The sequence below is a fragment of the Arachis hypogaea genome, chromosome 15 (genome assembly GCF_003086295.3).
Source record: "Arachis hypogaea cultivar Tifrunner chromosome 15, arahy.Tifrunner.gnm2.J5K5, whole genome shotgun sequence".
Taxonomy (NCBI): domain Eukaryota; kingdom Viridiplantae; phylum Streptophyta; class Magnoliopsida; order Fabales; family Fabaceae; genus Arachis; species Arachis hypogaea.
Genome location: NC_092050.1, coordinates 147894462 through 147912491, shown reverse-complemented (window position 1 = coordinate 147912491; position 18030 = coordinate 147894462). Strand labels below are relative to the sequence as shown.

General features: G+C 33.8%; 2 protein-coding genes and 1 long non-coding RNA gene across 4 annotated transcripts; 2 read left to right on the top strand and 1 right to left on the bottom strand.

Moving 5' to 3' along the window:
- Nucleotides 1-671: 671 nt before the first annotated feature.
- LOC112751195 (kinesin-like protein KIN-13B) lies at nucleotides 672-6007 on the bottom strand. Its single transcript, XM_025800254.3, has 12 exons — nucleotides 5450-6007; nucleotides 5213-5359; nucleotides 4763-4912; nucleotides 4534-4635; nucleotides 3684-3761; nucleotides 3513-3594; nucleotides 2926-3085; nucleotides 2543-2845; nucleotides 2150-2368; nucleotides 1547-2045; nucleotides 1398-1463; nucleotides 672-1320 (listed from the first exon to the last, which is right to left on the bottom strand). The coding sequence occupies exons 1-12, from the start codon at nucleotides 5534-5536 to the stop codon at nucleotides 1141-1143; spliced, it is 2073 nt and encodes a 690-aa protein (XP_025656039.1). The 5' UTR covers nucleotides 5537-6007; the 3' UTR covers nucleotides 672-1140.
- Nucleotides 6008-7174: 1167 nt separating this feature from the next.
- LOC112751194 (uncharacterized) lies at nucleotides 7175-8354 on the top strand. 2 transcript variants are annotated; one of them, XR_003814522.2, is made up of 2 exons: nucleotides 7175-7660; nucleotides 8127-8354. It is a non-coding gene; the product is annotated as an uncharacterized lncRNA (long non-coding RNA). The 2 variants fall into 2 exon arrangements; XR_003176299.3 differs by having other exon boundaries at nucleotides 7209-7660; nucleotides 7748-8354.
- A 7183-nt stretch (nucleotides 8355-15537) lies between these two features.
- On the top strand, nucleotides 15538-16659 carry LOC112751193 (uncharacterized). Its single transcript, XM_072218282.1, has 3 exons — nucleotides 15538-15837; nucleotides 15927-16152; nucleotides 16253-16659. The coding sequence occupies exons 1-3, from the start codon at nucleotides 15538-15540 to the stop codon at nucleotides 16657-16659; spliced, it is 933 nt and encodes a 310-aa protein (XP_072074383.1).
- The last annotated feature ends 1371 nt before the right edge of the window (nucleotides 16660-18030 follow it).

Here is an 18030-nt window from a genome sequence, read left to right as displayed (position 1 = left end):
ACAGGGCACGGGTGTTGTGGGACAGGTGTCAAGGGAGACAACGAAGGAATTCAATTACAATTTTGCAAGTTAGATTAGGGCAACATCATCAGAGTTAACAAGGATCAAGGGTGACCCTACCCTTAACCAATGGATATTATTTGCGTATGCCTAGAAATATTGAAAAAGATTTTGTGAAGCATACAACAGTTGCAATCTGCAATCTGCATCACCCAACGAAGTATTATAAATCCAGAGATTGTGACTTTAGATTTTGGCATGAAGTAAGCTGTTATCTAGAACTCCTCATTCAAGTCATCAACCCTAAAATGAGTCAACTTAGAAAAATACACACATTGACATCTACTGAGGCAAATCGAAGATGATCAAAGGATCTAGATGTGCTCCCCAATGGCCTTCCATATTTTATTTCCAGTATTTGGCCATTCACTTGTCAGCACAAGACCACTAGACACCCAGAACCAGTTTGTTTTGGTTTCTATTTTCGTTCTTAATATTTTCGATTTTTAGAATTGTGTGAACAAAGTGAAAATCATAAAATTTTATCTTTTATTTTCACTTCTTTCACAAATTTCTAAAAAAGAAAATACAAAAAATGAAACCAAAAGTACTTCTACTTTTCCCTTAATACAAAACTAACCCTGGGGTTTAATATTATCATAAAAGGAAGGGAAAGATAAGGGGGATACATTGAATGTGATATAGTATATAACAAGACACGATGACAAGTATGCCATGGTCAAATCCATCAAGGAAGACGGTACATAAATTAAAAAATACAATAATATAAATTGAGAATAAAGATTCAACTATTCAAGGTTGCAAGACTAGCAACCCCCCAACAGGGAATTCGACTGTATAATGTACACTCCTCGGATTGCGAAAATTGTGGATGCCCATCTGCATACCGTTCAATTCATTTCAAGCCACAGTAGTGGCTTGTCTGAGGATTTAGGGCAAAGAACAAAGACAAAGACAAGGGTGATTCCCATTTCTGAACTCCAGAACCACAATAATCTTGTGAACATTCTTAACTAAAACACATGAGAAACAATCCATTGCAGTGAAGATCTCAGCAACAATAAGTGAAAAGTATTGCACATCCACAACACAAACACACCAAGCATGACCTCATTAACACTATAAGTTACCAGGAGACATGAAAACGTTATACTCATTTAAGCGTCTCTGAAATTGAGCCAACTGCGTCTGCAATTGAAGGATTCCTGCAGCCTTTTGTGACAAAATGGTATTCAATTTAGTAATGTAATCATCCAAATGATTTCCTGGTTGGTCAGCTTCAACAAGCAAATTCATCTCCTGCATAAAAATTGCATTAAAGCAAACAACCAAGCTAGGCAACGCACTGAACTAAGCAATCAGAGATTCATACACACCTCCTTAACAATGTCTATTGTTTCCTCCACTTGTCTCCGATGAGCAGTTACAAGATCTTCCTCTTCCTAATCACCAAGCAAAACAAGCACCATTCAGTACTTCAATAGTCGCAGATATTATATCAAAATATGGCATAAAATAAACATACCTTCAATAGGGCATTTAAATCATCATCAGGAACAGAATGATTAGCCTCAAATTGTGGCGGATTTACATGTTTAACACACGATTCAATCTTCCTCTTGTCCTCCAAACTAGATAACTGGCTGCCATCCACCCTCTTATTAGTTTTTCTTGTTCTGTCTTGTTCATATATTGGTCCTGGATAATCAATTCCATTTTCAGCTTTGTCATTTTGACTGCCTCTTTGACCTCTTTGTAAATCAGAAAACACAGATGATGCCAAATTTCCACCAGTCCTACCACTTGGAACACGATCCACAATCATTGGAGGAGAAGGTTCTCTTTCAAGTTGTTTGGACCAACCAAATCGGTTCTTCTCATTATATACATTGGTTGCTTCATCCTCGAAGGTATCATCCTGAGATAAAATTGAAGACCCAGAATTCAATACAGTTGAGTCTCTAACATTTGACGAAGAAACAGGATCCTTTTTGGAGTTGTTCCCTTTTGACAGGCTCTTTACCCTGGAGTATGACAGTCCATTAGTATATTATTCTCATTTTGGTATTTGATATAATCTGATCAACCACTTCCTTATCAGAAACTTTTCAAAGTTCAAACTATATACCTGTCAGCATATCTCAAAGTGTTGAGAGTATGCTCACACGACCCTGAGCTTGGAGAAATGCATGATATCATCACAGTACGTGAGTCACCGACAAAAGAGTCTCGCAGAACTTCAGTCAATTTACTTCCTCTGAATGGGATATGCCCTTGGTCATTGTCTAGAGCTCTGATGCATTCTTTTAATGCAAGTAAGCTTTTATTAATCTCAGCACCTTCAATTCTGTACCATAAAATAAAAATCAGTTCAAGGAAACTAAAATAGGGAATCTAACAATGTAAACTCTAGGACAAACACATTACATCATATGATAAGTCTCCCAGTTATTCGAAGGAAATATGTAATGGAAGATAATAATTTAAGAATTTTATATTTGGAGGGGTGAAAAATCCCTACCTAGTCTGTTTATCATTATCTGTTGTATCTGCACCGCGTTCACTTCCAGCAAGATCTATAAAGGATAGCTTGCCAACAATTCGAGCAGGCTTTGATTCCGTCAAATCAGTTGATCTCTTGATACAAAGCTGAAGTATAGCATGTGATCTAGATGACTCCTCATTTGCGCCAGTTGTACCAGTACTTCTTGCAGCATTTCCTTTTTCAATAAGTTCCTTGATTGTCTCAACTTTAGCTACTCCGTATTCTTGGAGGCCAACAATGCACACCTGCTGTTTCCCATCCTCCCTCATGAAAAGTTTTCTGCAAAATGAAAATATAAAAAATTAGGCAAACAACCTCAAACATAGACTTTTTCTAGCCCACAAGTATATCTGACTTACTTTCGATCATTGAGGAGATCAAATACTTTACCCCCATATATTTCAAAAAAACTAACATTCAACTGGAAACCCTGGTTCCGATAAGTATGGTGCATTAGCCTCAAAATATCTTGAGATGCTTTCAGAGGCAATGGTTGCATAGTGTATGTCTTCCCACTTCCTAGAAAATAAATTAACAAGATATCAAACATAAACATCAGTTATGGGGTTGAAAATACATGAAGTAGAATAGTTGCACAAGTAAGAGATAGGCAGAGTGAGTTTATAGAGTTTGCAGAACAAAAAACTTGAAAGTGAAAATAATAGAGAAACGTAGATTATTAGGTAGTCAGTATGGATCCAGATAATTTCTAATGGCCTAGAAAAAAAAAATTAACATCTTTACTCATAAAGCAAAAAAATATACTTTGAAATATTTAAGAACGGTCAACATTTCATCATCAAAATATTGTGTTTGGATAGAACATTTTCAGTTGAGCTATATATTGTCGAAATATATTCCTCAATTTTACGATTCAGAAATCAGTGTTCAATGTATGCTCTCATAGGACATTTTTAGTATATAAATATAAAAAATAAATAAATACCAGTTTGGCCATATGCAAAGCAAGTTGCTTTTGTTCGCTGGAAAATCAGTGGAACTACTGGCTCCACGGTCTCTGCATATACCTAGAGAGAAAGAATGTAACCAGTCTAGTAAAACCAGCGAATTATTACTCAATGTGGTAAGAAGAACCACCAGTATATTAAATACTCACATTATCATTTGAAACACCTTCATTCAGCACAGCATCAAAAACAAACTCATGTTTCTCAACATATTCCGTTAAGTCAACCTGCAGAGTGAAAACATAGTGTGGAACACTCAAGAAGTAGAGGATGAATTCTTTTACTTCAATGCGTTACAAAAATGCCTCAGCATCAGCCAGAAAAATGTTGACCTTAGTTAATAATCGTCTTCCTTATGGTTTTTGTAAGGTGTAGTGCAATTTGAATTAACACGCAATAGGCATTGATCACTTTACGAGAATGATTATTAGTGGCAGCTGGTTTGAACTACATTGAAGTATTACCAACAAAAGTTTTACATGCTTAGGCTTTACTTTTAATATTTTGCTTGCTACGGCACTGGAGCTTATATCTGTTGAATGCTATTGGAGCAAACAAAGCACAACACACTTTATATGTGGGAGTTCAAGTCTAGTGTATGAACTCAAAGCTGCAGAGGGACATTATTTTATCGGTTTTGCTATGTGACCAGCTTCTCTTTAACTAACAATCAGCTAACAAAGTAGAGGAAGAGCAAAAATTAAGGGAGGGGAAGAGAAATTTAAAGAAAAAGAGAAATGGTAGCCGATTGTTGGCTGAAAAAAAGTTGATTCCCAATCTTTCCCCATTATCCTATTATGTTCAGTAGTTTGGTTGACTCGTGAAATTCTTAAGCATTCTGTATTCTGTATTACTTATAAAATTTGCACTAAATATTATTACAAAAGTAGCATAGACTTCAATGTACTGAGCTTGATTATATAACTTCGATAACAATTTCAGTTCAGAATTCATGCTGTGAAGACACATTTCCTAAGAAAACCTACAACAGACTCTCACCTTTAGTTTTCTTTCGTGAACTGTAAGAGAATTTGAATCTATGGTAATAATATCCTCCTCTTTCTTTGCTATTTCCTTCTTATTTAGTGGTCTCTTCCGAACCTGAAGCAGCAAGTAGCATTCTCAATCAACATGTAACTGCTAAAGTAACTAAAAGAACATTGATTAGCATCAAACAAAATGCAAACTACAAGAAGCATAGAAGAGAAACATGCAACACAAAGCATACCACAACTTTGATCTTAGCAACATTGTTTGCTCTCTCTTTATCTGTGGAGGAACTCCTAAGGACTTGGCTCTCAGACAAGCCGCGGAATTTGGTTCCAAGTCTGCTGCCACCGAGAATGTCCTCAGCCGAGTCATCAAAAAAAATTTGTCCCTGAATATTACCAAAATTTAAACACTCATTTTGTGAAACATTAAGACATCCATTGAGAGAATCAACTTGGAATTCCCAGCCACTTTACATGCTAACAAAATAAACCAACCAGCAATTAAGAAACAACCATTAACATTAAAATTATGCTCAATAAAGCAACTCAGCTTAATTTCAAACTAAATTGAATTAAAACAAAACTTTAATGCTTAAGCTTTTACACAGAGACAACATGTTCAGCTAAATGACTCTTTGATTCATAACAGAAAATAAGCTTAATCCAAACACACACCGTAACCGAACCTCAGGTAAAAGCTCAGTATTGAAGGAATGCAGGTCAAGGAGGCCACTGGTGAAAACACGATCATCGTCGTTCTTCCTCAAGCTCGAAGATCGAGTCCCTAACCACCCTTGAAATGCTCCTCCTCCACCACCGTAAGACCCTAACTCCTGCAAAGCAAACCACGATTCATTAGCATAGCTCGTTTGAATTCTTTCGACACATAAGATTTCCATACAAACGAAAAACCTCTCTCTCACCTGCTGAAACCATCTCCCGCGAGAGGTTGTATCGAAGATGAAGGTGTCGGAGCTCTGACGCTGATGGTGCGAGCTCGACCGCGGCATCTATGGAGGAAAATCCGACGACGGAGAGAACGACAGTGCGGAATCTGAGCAGGTGGTTGGTGAGGATACTTGATTGCTTCTATTTTAGATGCTGGCTCTGCTTTCTTTTCTTTTCTTTTCTTTTCTTTTCTCTTCTTTTTTTCTTCCTCTGCTTTTCTTGGGAAACAAACAGTGGTTTTAGGCGTGAGAGGAGGAAGTCGAAGACTCGAAGGGGAAAGGAAAAGGAAAAGGAAAATGATTTTGAAAATTGAAAAGGAGAAGAGCTGAACACTGGTTGGTTGAGGAAGCGCGTGGGCGGGGTCTATTTGTTTTTCAAAAGAGGGAGGACCGAGCCGGTAGTCATGGACCATGCAGCTTTGGGGTTTATTCAATATTGACTTTATGAAACCCCACTTGAAAGTTTTGAATGCTTGACCACGCGCTGTGGGTTGGAATATCGAACACGCTCGCGTCTGAAGTATAAAGCAGCCCGGTGAGGTGAGTGACTAGTTGTTGGTCAGATAAGGTGGGTCAAATGTCAAGTATCATAATAACCCTATCCGCAAATATCCAATTCGATTCACTTGGTTTGAATAAGGTTTATAATTCGATAAACTAATTATTTATGAACTATAAAATAATTAAATATTAATATTTAATTAAAAATAATTAATTTATTATTAGTCGAATCGAATAAAATCGGTGTAAAATTTTAGAATATGGATAAAATTAAAATAAAATTTGAGTTTTAAAATAAAGTTAAACTCGTGGATTGCCAGCCCTTTGTATCACAGGGTACACAGACTGGGGGCGGCGCTAATGAGGGTCATGTCGCCGACCAGGCTCTGGTCCTCCCGCTATAGTACGTTGCTCTTAGCATGAGTCGTAACTCATAACAAGCTGTGTTTTTTTTTTTTACCCTTTTTTGGAAGGGTTTCTTTTTGTTTCAAAATGGTACTTTATATTTGGATCCAACAAAAGTGTCTACTGGATTGGGCCAACCAGGGAACTTATTAACCTAATCCATAAAATTCGAGTTTTGTTGAAAAAATTTAGGGTAGATTTCGAATTTTTGATAATCTCTTCATGTAGTATAACATTCCTGCTTGTCTCCATTAGATGCTAAGTAAAAATTAAACACTATATTTGACAATAAGTAAAAAAATTAAGAGATATTTAATCATGGATGAAAAAGAATCAATTTAGTCAATTTTAGTCAAGATAACTAAGGAATGGGTAAAGTTAGGTAGAGTCAAAATTGATCCAACTCAATCCATCATAGACAGCTAAACAAATCTAATCCAACCATGACATATTACTTGTTTTGATTAGCCATTCTAAATCGCATTTCAATTGTGACAAAATTGGATAGATAAAAGTGGTCTCTCTTAATGCATTAGCATTACTGCAACATAGTTTAAAGTCACGTGACAACTACAAGCAGGTTATTTTCTACTTAACCATGTCCGGTATAAGTTTTTATCTGGTTCTGAAAACTGAACCGGACCGGTTGGTTCAACTAGATTAACTGAGAACCGGTTATCTAACCGGTCTGGATAAAGCCAAAAATCATTTAACAAAAAATCGGTGAAAAAACCAGTCAAATCGACAGTTAACCGGTGAACCAATAGAATCGTCCGGTTTTTTAGCGGGTTTTCTGGTTTAAAAGTAAACCCTTAAACGGTGTCATTTTGTCTAAAAAAAAAAAGAAAGCCTGAACGTCTGAACCCCACATAGCCCCAGCCCCTTTTGTTCAGTCCCTCACCTAACCACACTTCAACCCTAATTTCCTTCCAATCTTCCTCCAACTCCAACGAAGAGCAGCCGCCACCATCACCGCTATCCACTCCTCATCGTGGGTTGTCGGTGCTTCTCCCCTCCTCGCCCTGCTCCTCATCGTTTCTGGCCGTCACCTCTTCTCTGCTTCCGTCAGTCTTTCCGTTGCTGCCTCTTTGCTCTGCACCGTGTCTCGTCACCGTTGCAGACATTGCTTCTCCTTGCCGTCGTCGCCTCTCAAAGATCTGCTTGGAGCTGTTGACGTCACAGTCTCTGTCGTCGTTGTCCTCGAGCCCTCTCTCCTTCTCTTTCTGTCCGAGCTGAATTTTTTTCCTCCTTGTCGTCACGTCCCTTCCTCCCTCGTTGCTGGTAAGCGTGCTACTTCAATTTATGATGTTGCTGATTTTCTGAAATAATGGTTATTTTGAATGATTCTGTTGAATTTTTTTTTTGCAGAATTAATTTTGTTGATGGAATTCTGAGTTGGGGTTGATGGTTAATTTTAACAGTGGTTGTTAATTTTGTTAATTTTGTGTTCTGAGTTTTGGGTTGGGGGGTTGGTGATATAATTCTGAATTTAATTTGGATGCTGATTGCTGAGTATGAATTCTTTGTTTATTTTTTCTGTTTTTGGATTTTTTAACTTTGGATGGTGAGTTCTCTGTGTTTGGATTCGAGTTTTTATTGTTGAATATTTGATTAGAAGTTGTTAAAATTTTTGTGATTCTGAATTTTTTGTTGCTGGTGGTTTGACTTTCCATGTAAGTTTGTTATTCTGATTTCTTTTTTGTGATTCTTGAACATGATCTTTTGGGTTCTGGCCTCCAAAAACAAGAAGTGTATGTTGTTGCCAAGGATGTGATTAGAGGTAAAGGGGAATTGCTCTGAGATGATGAACCTGGATAGAAGAATTATGTAGCACCAGTTTATTGTTGTGCAAAAAGTCAGAGAGAGTGAAAGAGAATTTGAGAATGAAGAAAGAAATTAATTTAATTATGATCTGTAGGTTTCTTTTACACTGAAATAGACAAATTTTTATAATAAGTTCCTTTAGTTTCTATAATATTTACATGTATATTAAATTTTATTAATTTTATTATATATTTTATTTAAAACGATTTAACCACGGTTCAACCCCATTGAACCATTGAACCATTGAACCGGTCACTTGATCAGTTCAATGACCGATTCGGTTCTCGCAACCTTGGTTTTTATCATTAACTAACTGAAGCTAAGTTCTATAAAAAAAGCTCAGTGGATAATAAAAGTTTAATTATTCTGTAGATTTTTATAGTTTCACTAAATTTTTAATTAAGTTTTTATATTTTTTTTTAATTGGGTCTTTTTATATATTTTTTTTTTAATTTAGTCTCTATTAACATTAAATGTCAAAAAATGTTAGTAAATTATGAAATTATTTGTATACCTTTAGGGACCCAATTGAAAAGAAAAAAATTATAAGGACCTAATTAAAAATTTGGTAAAACTATAAATATTTAATGAAAAATATTCATATAATCTCTTTTATTTTGTTACTATTATTCTTTTACTTATTTATATACAAATTGTATAAAAAATCTGGTTTATCTGTTTGTAGCTTCTTTTTATATCATACGGGCATACGACAGTAGCAGCCAAAATCTTAATCTCAGTATTGAACATAGCGGCATAACTTTATTAGTCATATTAGGAATTTACAAGATCACTTCTCAAATCTCAACACAGTTCAATAACTACAACATTCAATCAATGAATCGGTTTTCATCCAAAATAGCTCAAATTTTTGTTAAACAAATAGATATAACATACTCAATCAACTAAAAAAGAAGAAATTATCACTATATATTTGAATAATAAGTAGAATCTACTACACTACAACAAATTTAAACAACAATGAATTAAAAAGGCAGACATGATTTACTTATACAATTTGAACAATTTTAAAACAGAACACTTATACTGATTATTTAGGTAGAATATTTGAAATTGATACTTTATTGACCAAAGAATCTTATCAAAAGCATTTGATGTTGGCTCTTCTTTGATCTTTCTTCCAACTGAAAATGCAGGATGATTAGGAATAGAAAATGTTGTCTCACTTGCTAGCATAACAACCACTGTGTGCATCTTCTTGTACAAACAATAAACCAGTATGTAACCTTAGATTTTCAAAACCAACTAAGCTCTCAATCCACATTTATAATCTAATTATACTACAAACTCTATAAGAACATAAAATTCCCCTTCTTTTCTTCCTAAATCCATCTGAATTCTAAAGCATTCATCTTTCATATTCATATTCAAATAATATAAACTGACCATTCAGAGATGAAGGAAGTATGGTCCATTGACTCACTAGAGACATCCTCATGCTTAGAATGCTTCTCCTTCCCACCCACCAAACTCCACGAGTTCCCAACCGCGGTAGTCTGTGGTGGCACGTCAATTAAGACAACGCTCCTGGCACCAATCTTAGCACCTTCACCAATCCTCACGTTGCCGAAAATTGTGGCACCGACACCAATCAGCACACCATCACTAATCTTGGGGTGCCTATTGATGCGTGAGCATCTTTCCTATCTTTTTCTAGTGAATTTGCATCTAACTTGTTGAGTTTAATTAAGAATTAATTATATTTTAGCCACTATGGATGCTATTTTGAGTTTTGTGCAATTTTATTCATTTTAGGTAGCATTCGGATGGATTTGATGAAGTTTCTGCAGAGAAAGAGAAGAAGCCAAGGAGATGACCAGCGAATACCGACGCGGACGCATGGCTCACGCGACCGCGCGGAATGGAGGAAATCGCAATGACGCGATCGCGTGCCTGACGCGAATGCGTGGACTGAAATCTGCACAAATGACGCGAACGCGTGAACGACGCGGACGCGTCACATGAGCGATCTGCAGAATTGACAGAAAATGCTGGGGGCAATTTCTGGGCTGTTTTAACTCAGTTTTCAGCCCAGAAAACACAGATTAGATGCTGCAGAATGGACAAATCAAGTTGTCCTCACCCATCAGTTGAAGACTTGTTAATTAATTCGAATTTAAATTCAAATCTTAAATTAGGAAAAGATATTATTTTAAGTTTAATTTTAAATATTAGATTTTAAATTTATTAGGATTAGTTATAAAAAGGGACCTGATGCCATCAGATTGGAACTCTGTACATTTTACCAGAATCCTAGTTTTCTTCTCTGAACTATGAGCAACTAATCCTTCATTGTTAAGGTTAGGAGCTCTGTCTATTTCTATGGATTAATTTTATTACTTTTTCTATTTTAATTCATGTATGAATTTATAATTTAAGAATTGTTTTCGCTCTTTATCTTATGAATTTGGATGGAACGGAAGTATGACCCTCTTTCTATTTGAGTTCTTGTAAAACTTGGAAAAGCTCTTTACTTGAACAACAGCTTGAAAACAATTTCTACTAAATTTTAATTATCTGAATTTAACAGGATACTTGATATATAATCCTTTTACTTCTTGGATAATTAGAGTTTTTGTGGCATATAAACTAGAAATTGATTATCACCCTCTAATTGGAATTAATTGACCAAGGAATTGACAGTTAATGAATTTTAGAGGAGACTAGAAAGGTCTAAGGAATTAGGGTCTAGTCACATACAGTTTGCCATAAATTAAATCCTGCATAATTAAATTAGTTAGTAAGAAAAGTTAATCCGGAAAAATAGATAACTCTGAAACCTTAACTATTTTTTCCATATTTTCTTTCCAATTTATTTACTTTACTATTTTAATTTCTGCACGATTGAATATTCAAATAATCTTTTCTATTTGTCTAACTAATCCTATCAAACACTATTGTTGCTTAATCCATCAATCCTTGTGGGATCGACCCTTACTCACGTAAGGTATTACTTGGTACGACCCGGTGCACTTGCCGGTTAGTTAGTGGGTTGCAAATACCGCACCACCTATCCCCACCAATCTTACCGGTACTATCGAGGGTCACATAGTGCAAAATGGAGACAATGTTGCCAATCACTGCAGTCTCTCCAACCACCAAATTTAAACACAAGCAGAAAACTGGAATATAAATATATATACCAAATTTGAACAATTGGTGATAAAAATGGAAAACTCTGAAAGTAAAGCAGAAATGAAGAACAAATTCACAATTTGAGAAACAAACAGAAGTTGCAAACAATTAAGTAAAACTGAAATTGAACTATAAATTCACACAACTTAAGAATTCACAGCTTGAGAGACAGGGTCTGAAAACAACTAGAAAAAACTGAAATTGAAGCACAAATTCACACAATTTGAGAACACAATAATAATAGTAATCAATTTTAATGTCACATGTTTTGGCAGATCGAGGAGAGGCGTAGTGCGGCGAGGCGAGGTGAGGCGTGGCGAGAGACGCGAGGGCTGCGACGGCCAAACAGTGCAGAACAGAATAGCGCAGAGAGAAGAAGGCGACGGACGGACGACGACGGATATGAATGAAGACGACGAACTGACGGAGGAGAAACGAGAGCACATGATCATCAGAGAGCAGCTGCTTAAGGCTTTTTTTTTTCTTTTGGACAAAATGCTAAGGATGTTTTTGGTATTTTGAAAAAACAGATGTATGTTTAACTAGTTATTTTAATTCAATTATAAGAATATTCATTTTTTAAATAGAATATTCTATTATCTTAAACGTTATTCTCATGGCAGGGACTTAATTAAAAAAAAAATTAACGACAAAAATCCAATTAAAAAGAAAAAAGTATAGGGACCTAATTGAAAATTTGGTAAAATTATAGGAACTTGCGGAGTAATTAAACCGATAATAAACACTTACATTTAATGTTATCAAATTGGTTTTTCAATTGAGATGATTTATTAACTATAGATGTCATTATAAGTCCTGCATTTTTTAAAAGTAAGGTCTTTATGATGATTAAGGGTTAACTTAGTAAATTGTTTTGAAAAAAGTGTTTATATCTTTTAAAAGTACATACATTTTATTTTATATTTAATAATTATTATGTACTTGTGTTTATAATTTTTAATAAATTTAAGTACTTTTGGAAATATTTAAAGAGATAACATTTAAAGACGTGTTTTTAAAAATTATATTATATTTATTAAAATAAAAAAAATATAATATCATTTTATATATTAATAAATATTAAAATTTATTTTTATATTTATGTTTATATGATCTTTATAAAGTTTAAAATTTTAGTTTACTAAACAAAATTATTATTGTTTGTACTTATCGAAAATCATTTTGATTGAAAAAACATGAATGCATAATATGAGAGTAAGAGACTAATCTCTATTTTACAAGTATAGGCACACTTAGAAAATATAAAGGGATACTACAATATAAAAAAAAAGTAAGACTAATTAAAATTGAGTTAATATTCAATTTGATTCTTAAAATTTGATATTAGATTCAAATTGACCCCTAAAATTATAATGAATTTAATTCGGTTTTCAAAATTTATAATATTAATTTATGTTAGTTTTTGAATTGGTTTTTGTAAATAGCATGTTGATTTTGCACATTAATTTACTAGAATTTTTAGATTTTATGTGACTAAAACCTACTAAATATCTTAGAAGTTTGATTGGCTTCCCAACATCCAGAGACGGATACACAAGGACAAGTTGAGGCCTCTCCCCCCCCTACGCTGTGTTTGTTTAGGGGGAAATAGGGGGGAATTGAAAATGAACGGAAAAAAAAAGGAAGGAAATGTGAAGTTTCACTTGTTTGGGAATGAAAGAAAATGTAAAGGGAAAATAACAACAGTAACAAAAAGTGATAGGGACCCACCAAAAACTTTTCTCTCCAAGTAAGGCGAGAAAATGGAAAGAAAATTCATTTCACTGCATCATTTTCAAACCCTACCCTTCTGAAGCTCTGAAGACTCTTCTTCAACCTATTCAGCTGTGCATGCTACCCACTTTCAACACTATCAACTAGTGCAAGTGTTACTAACGTCCATTCCTCCACCACTTCTCAATCATTTTGGTCACGGCATCTTGCATCTACGGGTCAAATCTGGTAAGTTTTCCATGTTACTCTTATTTCACCTTTCATTCTTTATTAGCTTTATAGATCTGTGGGTTTCAGCTTCAACTTTGCAGTATAGGAACAAAGATTACATTTTAGTTTGAATTATGAGTTTGTTAATTTTCATGCCTATAAACTGTTTGATAAAATATTCCAGTGAAAACATGCAAAGGTATTGAGATCTAACTTAATCAGAGTTAAAAAAATTAATGTGTGTATATACTATAGATAAATTTTTTATGTTGCTCTTATTTTTTATTTGATGCTATATGTTGATGGATTTGTGTTTGTGATTTAATCTTGAAGTATATGAACAGGGATTATATTTTGGTTAGATTTATTACTTTGTTAATTTTCATGTATGTAAACTGCTTGATCAAATGCTCCAATAAAAAAATGCTTATTCATACTTTGTTAACTTTTATGCCTATAAATTGCCTGATAAAATGCTCCAATCGAAATATAACTGCTAAAGTAAACTTAGTTTAGGTAAACTAATTGATTTCGTTGGACACAAAATTCATGCTAATATAACCATAGCTTATTTATTTTGGTTTGAATTTTGATAAAAGACTTTCATCTTGCTATGATATAGGTTAAAATATTTTTATAAAACATTTTATAAAATAATAGTTTTGCGAGAATATTTAATATTATTTTATAAAACATATTAAAATAAGAGATAGGATACGTTCAAATATTTTCTAGAAAAAGCCCTGCCTGCAATGCTAAATTTAGCGGTGATTCTGTTTGTGAAAAATATAAGTAAATATTTTTCAGAAAAAAAAGATAAATATAAATCTAGAACAAGAACTTTGCACCTAGCTATTATACTAACCATCATTGTTCGTACATTCAAGCTAGAAACATATTAGTCATTATATTTTGATTTTCACGAATTTGAGGGGAAAAAAATAGAAATCTTCAATAATTGAATATGTTTAAATTTTCGTTCATACAAAATTATTATTATTTGGGAGCTCAATTATTAAAAATGATACGAATTAACAACTTACCTTTCACCGCAAAGTAAACTTGTTCCACCGTACTTGTTCACAAATTTGCTCCATAATCTACACTTTTATAACTATTCAGCTAATTTATTTACTTGTACACAAAATTCATAACTAATTCTCACATGAATAGGTGTTGAAGTTGATTAAAATAATTTTTTTTAATCTAAAAAGGACAACTAAAAAAACGTTAAGCAATTTTAAAGGATTTGATTAAGTTAATTTATGATATAACATATAACAAATTAATTACTATCTTCATGTGAATAGTCTATATATGTAAAAAAAAGATATCTTTCTTCATCATGACTATCAAAGAGTCCATTACTTTATCTGTTTCAAGTTCAACAAATAACTTTGGAAAGTTGCAAGGCACTTTGCATATGCCGTCTCTGACCAAATTCAAGTTTAGCTTAGATTTTTCTGCTTGTTTTTCACTAAGATAAGATCTTTAATATGGTCTCTTGTTTAATACTTTTCTTCTAAAATACTATTTTTTATATATCCATAAGTTTTTTTTATTTTTATGTAAATTTATACCCAAAACCACATTAACAGCTATTACTTGCTTTCATTTTCTGTTTTTTATTTTTTTTTTTATTTTTTCTTTCATATGTAGTTTATGTTTAAATTTTTTTGAACGGTATAAAAAATTGTTATCTTTCAACTGGTTGAGATTCTTTTACACTTAATTATATTCTTCGATTAGGAGGTCATATATATTAATACTAGTTATTTAACTGCATTGCTTGTGCTTTACATATGATGCTATCTTTTTTTGTTTTTGTTCGTATTGTAAATCTACGATATGTACATTTGAAACTACAAAATGCTTGTTAAATGGATAAGGCTGATCATGAAGAAAGTTTTTTGGTCCCCAATATGGAAGACATCTTTAATTGTGATTTCCCACTAAACCTTTCCTTTAAGTTCAGGGTCGATAATCAGGAAAATATGTTAACCCTTGAAAACCAAGAACGTATATTAACAGTTTTGAGGGAGGATTGGAAAAGACGACAGAAATTATGCACAATAACACTGATATGTTACATCGTGCACATGTTATATTTATTGAGATTTATGTCTACGCGGGTTGACAAATCCATCTCCCATAAATTGGTTGGGCGAGAACAAATTCGAGCTACTTTAATGCAACAGTTAAGAGAAACTCATAGGTGTCGTGACATCCTACGCATGGGCCCTGATGCATTTCTTCAATTGTGTGAGAAATTAAGAGCAACACGTCAAGTGAGGGATACAAAACATGTTACAGTAGAGGAGCAAGTTGCTAGGTTCTTGTATATAATAGCTCATAATGTGAAAACTAGAACCGTTTCTTTTTTCTACCACCGGTCTGGAGAAACTGTTAGCCGCCACTTCCATGCTTTGTTAGGGGCAATTATTTTACTAGAAGATGAATTTCTTCGACAACCATCTGCATCCATTGTTTCTCCGGCGATCCTTCACAATCATAGATTTTATCCTTATTTCAGGGTATTGACATGTACAATTACATGAATAAATAATTTTGATTGATATATACATTTTCATGTTACTTTATTAAATAATGGACTATTATTTAGGATTGTATTGGAGCTATAGATGGAACACATTTTTGTGTCAAAGTACCCATAGCGGATCAACCTAAATTTCGAGGGAGAAAAGACTGGCCGACACAGAATGTATTAGCTGCATGTGATTTTGATATGAAGTTCACTTATGTATTAACGGGTTGGGAAGGAACAGCATCTGACTCAAAAGTTCTTAAGAATGCATTATCGAGGGATGATAATTTTAAACTTCCACGAGGTTAGCATGTACATAAAACTATATTGTCTCATTAGTAGGTAAAGATTAGTAGTTTGTGTGTTTATACTAAATTAATCATTTTTAATGATGGATTCTGTAGAAAAATTTTACCTTGGGGATGCTGGATTTATGCTGAAGCATGGATTAATTACCCAATATCGAAGTGTAAGGTATCACCTAAAAGAGTATGCAAGCCGTGGCCCAGAAAATGAAAAAGAATTATTTAATCTTCGTCATGCTTCATTGAGAAATGTTATCGAAAGGTCATTTGGAGTTTTAAAGAAAAGATTTGCAATAATCACAAGTGGCACTGAACCACATTATGACTTTGAGACTATGACTGAAATTGTGCTAGCTTGTTGCATATTACATAACTTTTTAATGGGTGTAGATCCTGATCCACATCTCATAGCTCAAGTTGACCGAGAACTACAAGAAAATAATCCAGAAGAGGATGAAGTAGTTCGACATGAACAAGATGAAGACTATAGGTGGGGGGCATATTAAGGGATGAAATAGCTGCTCAAATGTGGGCTGACTATCAACTAGGACTCTGATCACTCATTTACAAAATTTTGCAAATAAAGTTATTAGTTGTATTATCTATGCGCTGAGTTGATTTTATAACTATGATTTGTTATTATTGAATTCATGTTACCTCTTGAAGTGTTATCATATTCTGTTTGAGGACTTTGGTTTGCACAAGTTGAATCACTTTGTCATATGTTGTACTTATGGAGTGTATTGAATCTTTATTTGTTGAATAATTGATAAGATAGTTTACAAATAGTTTGATTTAAGATTATGGATGTTATTTCTATCCACTTATTTTGTATATTGAGAAGTGTTAATGGCAAAGAGAGCATCATGCCAAGGTGAGGCCACTAGTCGGGATACTCTAAGATGGACCGACGAAATGGATACAACCTTCATTGATGCTTTGATTGAAGAATGCCGCAAAGGTAATAGAGTGGATGGCATATTTACTACAATGGCATATGACAACATACTTTTACTTTTGAGATCTATGTATGGTAACCACATCCGCAAAGAGAATCTTAAGAATAGACTCAAGACTTTAAAGGATCATTTTGGAGTTTGTTATGATAATTTTCATGGGCATAGTGGATTTTTCTGGAATCCAATTACAAAGATGTTTGAGGCTGAAGCTGAAGTCTGGGAAGAATTGATTAAGGTATACTTTATGCATTTACTCTCTTTTTGGGTATTAAATGTCACTAGTAATTATTGAAGAAGTATCTCAATAATATATCTTTACATATAGGCACAGTCATAGTAAATATTCTTCTATTTGATTTAAGAAAAACCAGAAGTGAAAAAGTGGATGCGTACTCCAATCAAACACTATAATAAACTATTTGAGATATATGGTACAGACAGGACAACAGGAAAACATGCTGAAAGTGCCAAAAAAAAGTGAAAAGGTGGGAAAAGAATAAAGAAAAAATTAACTTGAATGATGATGATAGTTTCTTAAATATGGAAGAGGAGTGGAATGAGGATCCAATTACTCCTCATACTACTAGTTTTACAATGGGTCATAGTCCTGAAATTGGTTTATCTAACCAATCAATTGGCTCTCAAGGAACATCATCAAGAGGTACTAAACACAAAACAACCATGAGTGATAAATTAGAATCAGAAATGGAAACAATGAGTAAAGGCATTCAAGCATTGACTGACATGATGAAAGATGGGAATCATTTTTATGAGAGATCAATTAATATTGCTGAAAAGTAAGTGTTAACAGCTGAAGAACAAGTGCATGTAGCTAAGGAGCAAGTTCAAATTGCTAAACAACAAGTGCAAATAGCTGAAAGGGGTCTTGTGATTCTTGAGCAAAGTAGGCCTCGCATT

What these genes read in the sequence shown, in the direction of transcription:
- LOC112751195 (XM_025800254.3), bottom strand. Translation starts at nt 5,536, where the DNA reads ATGCCGCGGTCGAGCTCGCACCATCAGCGTCAGAGCTCCGACACCTTC. An exon ending in ATTTAAATGCCCTATTGAAG is followed by an intron (nt 1,464 to 1,546) that starts GTATGTTTATTT and finishes CTTGGTGATTAG; the next exon opens with GAAGAGGAAGATCTTGTAAC. An exon ending in CAATAGACATTGTTAAGGAG is followed by an intron (nt 1,321 to 1,397) that starts GTGTGTATGAAT and finishes ATTTTTATGCAG; the next exon opens with GAGATGAATTTGCTTGTTGA.
- LOC112751193 (XM_072218282.1), top strand. Translation starts at nt 15,538, where the DNA reads ATGGGCCCTGATGCATTTCTTCAATTGTGTGAGAAATTAAGAGCAACA. An exon ending in GATTTTATCCTTATTTCAGG is followed by an intron (nt 15,838 to 15,926) that starts GTATTGACATGT and finishes ACTATTATTTAG; the next exon opens with GATTGTATTGGAGCTATAGA. An exon ending in TAATTTTAAACTTCCACGAG is followed by an intron (nt 16,153 to 16,252) that starts GTTAGCATGTAC and finishes TGGATTCTGTAG; the next exon opens with AAAAATTTTACCTTGGGGAT.